Source organism: Nannospalax galili, unplaced genomic scaffold (genome assembly GCF_000622305.1).
Source record: "Nannospalax galili isolate Female #2095 unplaced genomic scaffold, S.galili_v1.0 scaffold753, whole genome shotgun sequence".
NCBI classification, from domain to species: Eukaryota; Metazoa; Chordata; class Mammalia; order Rodentia; family Spalacidae; genus Nannospalax; species Nannospalax galili.
The window spans coordinates 455422-465446 of record NW_008333775.1 but is presented as its reverse complement, the minus strand read 5'-3'; the positions used below and the strand labels follow the sequence as shown (position 1 = coordinate 465446).

The window sequence follows — 10025 nt, the reverse complement described above, 5'->3', positions numbered from 1 at the left end:
CCACTCCCCCACTCCCAAAAAGAGGCTGGTGCTAAGCAACAAACTTCATGAACAGGTGTAATCTTTGTAGCACCACCTTCTGGCAAACCCAGGTAGGACCAAAGGGCAATTCCTAGGCTTGCAATCGTAACTTTCTTTTTTTTTTGAGACAGGATCTCCCTGTAGCCCCAGTAAGCCTGGAACTCGCTCTGTAGACCAGGCTGGCCTCAAACTCCCAGAGTGTCTACCTCTGCCTCCCGAGTGCTGGGACTAAAAGAGTGTGCCACCACACTTGGGTCTTTTTTGTCCTTTTTGAGGCAGGGTCTCCCTGTAGCCCCAGCTGGCCTGGAATTGACTATGTAGACAAGGCTGGCCTTGAATTCACAGAGATTTGCCTGCCTCTGCCCCTCGAGTGCTGGGACTAAAGGCGTGTGCCACCACACCCAGCAGAAAGTAGGCATGGATGGGGTCTGAAACTTTTTTTCTTTTAGATAGATTTCATCATCATGTGTGGAGGTCAACCTCACACACGGCTTTTCCATGGATGTTCGTGACTGAATCCAGTAGCAAGCACTTTGTTGACTGTGCCATTTCTTCAGTCCCTAAACAATCATTTGTTAATAAGTACTTTTGTTTCTTTGCAGTACTTGGGATCAAACCCAAGGCCGTGAACATGCTAGCAAGCACTCTATCACTGAGATACATCTTCAGCCTCCTTTTTTCTTTTTCTTTTGTGACAAGGTGTACTGGTTTTGTTTCTGTTGTTGTGATAAAAATACCATGAGGGAAGGAAGTGTTTCTTTTATCTCACAATTCCTGGTTACGGTCCATCACAGCAGGGATGTCAAGGCAGGAATCAACTAGTCACGTTAGGCCCATAGTCAAGGGCAGAGAGAAGAAAGAAGCCCAGTGTGGTGGTGCTCACATTTAATCCCAACACTCAGGAGGCAGAAGTTGATGGAGTTTGAGGTCACCCTGGTCTACATAGTGAGCTCAGGCCAGCAAGGGTTATATAAGGGGGAGGGGAGGAAGGGAGGGAGGGAGAGAGAGAAAATGAATTTATGAAGGCTTGCTTGCTTATGCTCAGCTTGGTTTCTGTAGTATTACACAATTCAGTAGCCCCTGTCTGCTGTAGGGAATGGTGCTACCCACAGTAGGCTGATTCTTCCCACATCAATTAATCACTCCCAGACTTGCTCACAAGCCAACCCCAATGTGTAGACAATCCCTCATTGACAGTCTATTCCCAGCTGGACCTGGTGGCACACCTTTAATCCCAGCACTTGGGAGGCAGAGGCAGGCAGATCTCTGTGAGTTCGAGGCCAGCCTAGTCTACATAGTAAGTTCCAAGACAGCTGGGGCTATAGAGAGACCCTGTCTCAAAAATAAAAAAAAAAAAAAAAAAAAAAAAAAAAAAAAAAAGATCCAATTAAAGCTAACCATCACAGGGGATTTCACTAAATGTCCAGACTGGCCTCAATCTTAGTCCAGGTAGGCCTTGAACTTGAGATCCTTTTGCCTCAGCTCCCCAGGAACTTTTAACTTATTTACTTATTGAACTATGCATGATGGTTTGGGAGGCAGAGGCAGGTGGATCCCTGTGAGTTGAGCCCAGCCTGGTCTACATAGAGAGTTCCAGGCCAGCTTGGGCTACTGGGAGACCCTGGCTCAAAAAACAACAAAAAATTTATTTATTTATTTATTTATTTATTTATTTTGGGGTATATGTGTGCCACAGTGTATATGTGAAGGTTGGAGGACAACTTGTAGCAATCAATTTTCTCCTTCCAGCCTGGGTTCTGGGTATTGAACTCAGATTGTCAGGCTTGGCAGTAAACACCTTTACCAGCTGAGCCATCTTTTGTATTTTAGTTCTGTACCAAACATAATAGTACAATCAGTTATCTTCTTATCCTCTTTAGAATATTAATATCTTAAGATGAGAGTTGTGGTGCAGGCCTGTAATCTCAGCACTTGGGAGGTAGAGACAAGGAGGATCGGAATTCAAGCAATCTTTACTACATAATGAGTTCCAGGCCACCAGGCTACATGAGACTCTGTCTCAAAAAACCAACCCCCTCAAAAAATCTTGAAGATCCATCCCTCCCCAGTATTTTTTTGGAGATCCCTGGCAGGAGCCAGTTGAGGTTGACCTTCATCAGATGTTGGGAGTTTATGTCTTTAAGATACATTGATGGGCTGGCAGTGCAGCTTGGTTGGTAGAGAGACTGTCTAGCATGCACAAAGCACTTAGTTCAGTCTTTAGCAATGCATAAAAACTAGCCATGATGTAATCTGTAATCCCAGCACTGAGGAGGTAGGGGTCGGAGGATCAGAAGTTCAAAGTCATCCTTGTAGAGTTGAAGGCCAGCCAGGGACATACACAATCTATCACAAAGAAGGGAGAGAGGGAGAGGGAGAAGGAGGGAGAGGCAGAGAATGAGAGGGGGGAAGAAAACAAAGATGCTTTGAACATGTGTGACAGAAATTCCATTTTTTTACAGAATCACATATAACTGCTAGAGCATTTGTGGGGCTGGGAACTCTCTTTGAGTATATGCAGAGCACAGATCCTGAAGTGAGAGCCTAACCCTCTTGTGATTCTTAGGATGGAGTCCACAGAGAAGTGTGAAGCCATCATCACCCACTTTAATGGGAAATATATTAAGACACCCCCTGGAGTACCAGGTGAGGCATCTGGGAATCAGGCTGGGAGCCATAGGCCATTCCTTCCAGGGAAGACTCTGGAGGAGTTTTGCATGAACACAAGTGAGTTCAGTGAGTGTGACTCAGCTGCCTATCTGCTTTCTCCCTTGCCAGCACCATCTGATCCTTTGCTTTGCAAATTTGCTGATGGTGGTCCAAAGAAACGGCAGAACCAAGGAAAATCTGTGCAAAATGGACGGGCCTGGCCAAGGAATGGGGACATGGTAAGAGGCCTCTAAGGAAACAGCAGTACTAAAGATGTTAAAGTGGGACAGCAATGGCCATGGCCGGATTGCTCTGACCTTAGGTGGCAAGCTTCAGAGCAGTAGTGTTAGCCGAGGCTGCTTCCCACGCTCTTGTGTGTGACTTGAGTGAAGTTCTGCATCCTGCACAGTCTGAAAAACCTCAGCAGCTGTATTGGGACTTGTCCAGACTCTAGTCTTGACATGTTGTGCTTGCCACGTGAACACTATGTTCTTTCTTATAGGGTGGTATGGCCTTGACCTATGACCCTGCCACAGCTCTTCAGAATGGGTAAGGAGGATATTTTCAATTTTTAAAAATATTATTTTTATGTGTATGAGTATGATGCCTGTATGTATGTAAGTGCACCTGTGTCATGCAATACCCACAGAGTTCAGAAGAGGGTGTCAGATCCCCTAGAACTGGCATTACAGATGGTTGTTAGCTGCCATGTGAGTGCTGGGAATTGAACCAGGGTCCTCTGCAAGAGCAGCTTGTGCTGTTAACTGCTGAGCCACTCTCCAGCCCCAATTTATTTTATTTTATTTTATTTTATTTTTTTGTCTTTTTGAGACAGGGTCTCCTTGTAGCCCCAGCTGTCCTGGAACTCACTATGTAGACCAGGCTGGTCTGGAACTCACAGAGATCCACCTGCCTCTGCCTCCCAAGTGCTGGGATTAAAGGTGTGCACCACCACGCCTGTTTCCAGCCTCAATTTAAAATTTATTGTGTGTATTTTGCCTGCATGTATGTAAATGTACCATATAGGGCTGGAGGGACAGCACAGCCGTTAAAGGCTAAGGCTAAGAACCAAAATGTTAAAGGTTCAAATCACATTCTTTTCATTTAGAACGTTATCGGAGAAGTTACAACAAGGCTTTCAGTCAAGATTAGTGCCTTCTTTTTCCCTGTTCCTAAGTATGTTAGAAAGAAACTGGATTCTAAAGCCTAAGTACCCAAGAGATCCCTTAGCATTATCCATTTCTAGTCTCAACTTTTTAGTCTTTTTTTTTTTTTTTTTTTTTTTTAGAGGCAGGGTCTCTCTGTAGCTCCAGCTGGCCTGGAACTTACTATATAGACCAGGCTGGACTTGAACTCACAGAGATCCTCCTGCCTCTGCCTCCTGAGTGCTGGGACTAAAGGCATGCATCACCATGCCTGGCAAGGTGTTTATATTAATTAAATCACCTGAAAATGTCAATGGCCTGCAGGCATTTGGACATTTCATTTTGATTTTCGAATAGCAGTTGGAAGTGACTCTGCTTCTGTCAGAGGAAGCCCTCACCTGATGGTTTCATTTGACTCCTTGCTGAGAAGGTTTTTTTCCTACAGATTTTATCCAGCTCCTTACATTGCTCCCAGCAGGATGCTTACTCAGTCCGCACTCTCCCCATATCTTCCATCTCCTGTGTCTTCGTATCAGGTATGTTCATCCCCTGAAAAGGGTATGGTGTTTTTACCTAACCTGTGCTTTAGGTGAAGGAATATAAAGCCTTTCTATATATTATACACAAATCATGTTATATAAAACCCTAAAATGGGTCAGGCACGGTGGTAAATATCTTTAATCCCAGCACTTGGGAGGCAGAGGCAGGTGGATCTGTGAGTTTGAGGCCAGCCTGGTCTACATAGTGAGTTCCAGACCAGCTAGGGCTACAGGGAAACCCTGTCTCAAAAACACCAAAACAAAACAAAAAACACCCCACCAAAACCCTAAAATGTAATTTATGTATGTATGTGTATATGTGCATGCATACAGTATGTGTGTACAAATAATTTCAGACATATTTCATTCTCTCTACGCCCCCACCACACAAGTAAACTTATGTTTCCGCCTTCTGTAGAGCATTTCTTTCTTTTCCTTTTTTTTTTTTTTTTTTTTTTTTGAGACAGGATCTCACTATTTAGAGCAGTTTGAGATTTGCCTGCCTCTGCCATGCCTTAAAGGCATGTTCCAGATGTATAGCACTTTCTATATTTTTCTTCATGTGAATATATACATATGTATGGGGCTTTGGAGTCATTTATTTTACAAAAATTTAACTATATTAGGAGGCTAGAAAGATGGCTCAGCAGTTAAGAGCACTGGCTGCTCTTCCAGAGGACCTAGGTTAGTTCCCAGCACCTACCCAGGCTGGCTCATAATCATCCCTATCTCCAGTTCCAGGGGATCTGACACCCTCTTCTGGCCTCTTGAGGGCATTTCATGAGTCAGATGCACTTACATACATGCAGGCAAAACAGTCATACACATAAAATAGAAATAAAAAAATTTAATTAACCATGTTAAATGTTTTATACTATATTCTCACAACAGTATCTTTTAAAAATTACATTTATTTATCATGTGTGTATGTGTATATGTGTGTGTGCATGGGAAAGTCTGTGTGCCGTGGTGTGTGTGTAGAGGTCAAAGGACAACTTGCAGAGATCAGTTAGTTCTCTCCTTCCACCACATGGATCCTGGAGATCAAACTCAGGTCTTCAGGTTTGGCAGCAAGAGCCTTTACCTGCTAAGCCATCTCACTGGCCCTTTGCCTATTTTTAATTGGGTTGAGTTATAACTGTTGCTAATATTCATTAAACAGCTTGTGCTTAATGTTTCTGTATTCTGAAGGGACACATCAGTTTATGGGGGGGGGGTTGCTGAACATCCTCAGATCACTGAGCCTTGGCAGTTAACATTTTTGTTTGTTTCTGCTTGTATCAGAGAGTGACTCAGACATCTCCTCTACAAGTACCCAACCACCCATCTTGGATGCACCACCAGTCATACCTCATGCAGCCTTCAGTGAGTGTCCAAAAGTGGGCAGAAGCAAGTAAGAGGGGCAATTTGATGTAAAAGAAAGCAAAGGGCTTTGATGGTAGGACATGTGGGTGTGAGTTCTGGCTCAGTGTGTTGTGCAACGCAAATGTAAGCCTTAAATTTTGTGAGTTTGTTATTCTTAGACAAAGGTCCCTCCAGACTGAAGGTCAAGGTGCTGTTCCTATTATATAGCTGGGCTGGCCCTTGCTAGGGTTCTTAATTCCCAGGACTTTAAAACATCAGCAGGCAGTCCTCTAGTTACTGCCCGATCTGCTGTCCTCTTACAGTGTCTTTAATAAACTCTTCTTAAAAAGTGAATAAAATATTTCTCTTCAGTGGCTCTGCTAGCCATGTTGCTACTTCTGGCATCCTCATAGGATGCTGCTGCCTAACCCTTTCCTTTGTTGCTCCCCTCTAGGGCTCAGTTCTAACACCAGGGATGGATCACCCCCTTCCTCTCCAGGCTGCTTCCATGATGGGACCTCTTACTCAGCAACTGGGTCACCTCTCGCTCAGCAGCACTGGCACGGTAAAGGATTGTCTCCAAGTCCCAGCTTCTTAAATTCTAAGAGTAAGAAGCACCTGTGTAGCCCCTCAGCATAGTGAGGAATGGAAGCACTCAGAACAGAGAATCACCTCCAGTGCCCAGTACTCAGGAGGCTGAGGCAGGAGAAATGTCACAAGTTCAAGGCCAGCCTGGTCTACATAGTGAATTCTATATTAGCCAGGGTTACAGAGTAGACTTTGTCTTTTTTTTCTTTTTTTAAGTGGAGACAAAAAAGAATCTGTAAGCTAGGAATATAGCCACTGTGCTGCCTTGCCTACCTCTTTTTACCTGCTTCCTAGTCACAGAACTAAATGAATCATGTTTCTATTTATGAATTAATACATGAATTAATACATAGTGGGGTGGGGTGGGGTGATGGTGCACGCCTGTAATCCCAGCACTTGGGAAGCAGAGGCAGGTGGATCTCTGTGAGTTCCAGGCCAGCCTGGTCTACATAGTGAGTTTCAGGCCAGCTAGGGCCACAGCGAGACCCAGTCTCAAAAAGACAAAAAAAAGATTAATACAGATTTCCTAGAAATCCTTATCAGAATACTAACAAGACTAAATGAAGAGCCTTAGGCTTCTTTTAGGTCTACTGCATTCTGACTTTCCCAGGAATGCTGATGGGCAGAAAAGGTTGGTTGTGAAAGAACAGGAAGGCAGTGAGGAAAGAGGACGAAAGTAAGTAGGTAGAGATGTTTCTAAGCTGGTATACTTTGGCGACACCCAGAATGCTTTTAAGAAGATGCCAATTAAGGTAGTCCTGGTGTTTTTCAAAGTTACCCAAGCGCTTTAACCCAGCCAAGAACCACTGCTATAAGCTGTTGGTTTCTCATTCCAGTACATGCCCACAGCTGCTGCCATGCAAGGAGCTTTCATCTCCCAGTACCCTCCTGTGCCTTCTTCCAATGTTTCAGTCGAGGTAAGAGCATTATATCTTTGCAGTGAAGCTAGGACAGTAAAGAGTCAACTTTCTCTCCTGAGCAAGATCTTCCTTCCTCTCAGTGCTGCTGATACTGTGCCTCACTGGTAGGTGTGAGGAGTGCAGGGAGGAAAAGGCTGCATCGGTGTTCACGGTCAGCCGGCTCAGTTCTGTTTATGCCAAGATGGTGCCTCAATTGCTTCACTGCTCTGCAAATAAGCTATTCCTATTTCCCAAAGTAGCTGCATCATTTTACACTCCTTCCAGAAGGTGCTTATGTGCATACTTGTATATGGGGGAGTGGGCAATTGGGGGGCCACTCAGCTTCAAGTGGGTTTTAGTGAGGGTTCTTCAGTAGGAGGTGACAGGAATGTGTCAGTAACTTGCCTTGGCTGTGACAGGAGAGCAGTGGCCAGCAGAATCAAGTGGCAGTAGAGACACCCTCGGACCACGGGGTCTTTCCTTTCCAGTTCAGCAAGTAACAGGGTAAGAACTTTATGTTGGGGGCATGCTGTTGGGCTGAACTGGGAGCTTCAAGCAGCTCAGCCTTGCTTGAAGCCAGGGAGGTTAACTGTCACAGTCCTCCACCCCTCACCTGTTTCTACCTCCTTTATGATTCTCAGCCCCATCTTCTAGACTCCAGAAGGTTCGACAAGTTACACACCATCTGTAGACTATGCAAAGCACTAATATGTGGGCATCATCTTTTCATAGGCCTGGGCCTGGGAAAAGAAACCTCTGCACTCCTGCCTCGGGCTGTCCATTGCTGATGGAGCCTGGGGAGCCGTATTGCTTTTTGTATGTGCTGCATTCAAGGAGATCAAAAAAATTTTTTTTCTATTACAAAGAAAGTTTTTTGTTTTATTTTTAATTGCAATGTACCTTTCTCCTACCCCAAAGAGACATTGTGGCTGGAGCTGCTTCTCATTTGCATGAAAAGTTTTTTGATGTGTTGAAAATATTTAGAAAGGCTTTTAAGATGATTTCTTTAAAAAGAAAAGGCAGAAAGTGCTAAAACATTGATGAAGGAACCCTGCTTGCTGAGTTTAGTTATGGACTATTTTTGATATGTGTCAATATGTGTTTAAGAAAATACATAGACTTTAATTTTTTAATTTCTTACTATATAGCTCTGGTTGGCCTGGAACTCACTATGTAGACCAGGCTGGCCTTGAACTCCTCCCAGTGCTGGCCTGCACCATCGTACCTGACCAGACTTAACATTTTTGTTTTGCAAAGCTTTCAGCCCACACACCCCATCTTTTTACACTTTTTAAAGCTTTTTTTAAAATCCGTTTTGCTCTTTTTCTGTTTTCTGTATAGCTAGACCTGTCTTCTTTGCCTTTTTACAGTTTTCAATTTTACAAGTTTCTTTTTGGACTTAAATTTCACATGGAACTGGGGAGAAGGGGTGGGGGGCAAGGAGCAAGGTGGGACACGAAGCAGACAGCAGAAGTGGCTTTTTCCTCTACCCTGCTATGCCGGGGGAAGGCTAGACTGGCTGTGAGAAGCAGAGGTACGGCACAGGCTCATTCCAGAGACAACCTCAGAGCCTTTGGAAGCTACCCTCCAATCAAATTTGGTGGCAAGTTCCAGAAGAATGAATTGATTGACTTCTGACTAGCTCTTCACTTGCCCATGGGAAGTGTCTTCCAGCTCCAGCTTTTTGAGAATGTCCATTCTGCATCCTCAGAGGATCTTCGCTTCTGCCCTGGGTCTCATGGCCCCTCATCCCTGCTACATGTGGCTGTGCTCCACCTTTGAGCAGTGACCTTCTGAATCCATTTAACCATTCTTCCCCCACAGTGGAAAATTTGCTGCTTCACCCTAACTGAAGGTGGTTTTTGTCCCCTGGAGACTGTTGCCATATCTGTCCTCTTCAATTGCCATGGCTGGAGGTAGCTGTGTATATGCTCAGCAGTTGGCTGCTGTGGATCAAGGATGTTCCTAAACATCCTACCATAAACACAACAATCCCCTCCCGCAACAGTTATCTGATTCAGAACATCAACATAATGCCAAGGCTGAGAAGCCTTGGTGTTTCCCTGCCTGGATACACAGTGCCTTTTAACATTCATGTTACCTGGGAGTGCTTAACTGTAAGCCTTGAGTTCTGCCCAGGCTTGACCTTTAACCTTTGGAATGCTTCCTGGAAGATCTTTTTTGCCCTGGGTCTCACAGCCCCTCATCCCAGCTGTATGTGGCTGAGCGCTGCACACACAGCTGTGACCTTGCTGAATCCACAAGGCAAGAACTGTCATAGCAGGGCTCATTCATAGCTGTACGCAAATACCAGATGTCTAGAGTTTAAGGATCAAGGTGGGGACTGTGTGATTTGCATGCTTGACAAAGGACAGAACTCTGCCGTGACCTGCTCTGCCCTGCCCTGGTGTTTGGACCCTGTCCCCTGGGAACCAGAACATCAGAAATTTTCGTTCTTGTGGAAGGACAACAGGAAGTTAGGATAGAGAAGGGCAATATATCCATCTCATTATACAAGGTCAGGAGGCACTTTTAAAAATGCCTGCCGCCGGGCATGGTGGTGCATGCCTTTAATCCCAGCACTTGGGAGGCAGAGGCAGGCGGATCTCTGTGAGTTCGAGGCCAGCCTGGTCTACATAGCGAGTTCCAGGTCAGCTGAGGCTACGGGGAGACCCTGTCTCAAAAAGACCAAAAAAAGAAAGAAAAAATAAAAATAAAAATGCCTGCCTTAGAGGCAGGCAGATCTCTGTGAGTTCAAGACCAGCCCTGTCTATATAGTGAGTTCCAGGCCAGCTGGGGCTACAGGGAGACCTGTCTCAAAAAGACAAAAAAAAAAATCC

General features: G+C 44.8%; 1 protein-coding gene across 4 annotated transcripts in view; it reads left to right on the top strand.

Annotated features, from left to right (window-relative positions):
* Rbms2 (RNA binding motif single stranded interacting protein 2) overlaps positions 1-10025 on the top strand; it is a 66177-nt gene that overhangs the window by 44602 nt on the left and 11550 nt on the right. For 2 of the 4 annotated variants that reach the window (XM_017796973.2, XM_008828395.3), the window contains 9 exons: positions 2588-2667; positions 2800-2909; positions 3173-3219; positions 4261-4351; positions 5639-5719; positions 6153-6263; positions 7123-7203; positions 7605-7689; positions 7827-8054. In XM_017796973.2, the coding sequence (XP_017652462.1) occupies positions 2588-2667; positions 2800-2909; positions 3173-3219; positions 4261-4351; positions 5639-5719; positions 6153-6263; positions 7123-7203; positions 7605-7685 (682 nt within the window). In that variant the 3' untranslated portion in view covers positions 7686-7689; positions 7827-8054. Of the gene's footprint in view, positions 1-2587; positions 2668-2799; positions 2910-3172; positions 3220-4260; positions 4352-5638; positions 5720-6152; positions 6264-7122; positions 7204-7604; positions 7690-7826; positions 8055-10025 lie in introns of those variants that run through there. The other 2 variants (XM_017796971.2, XM_017796972.2) reach the window with 2 other exon arrangements.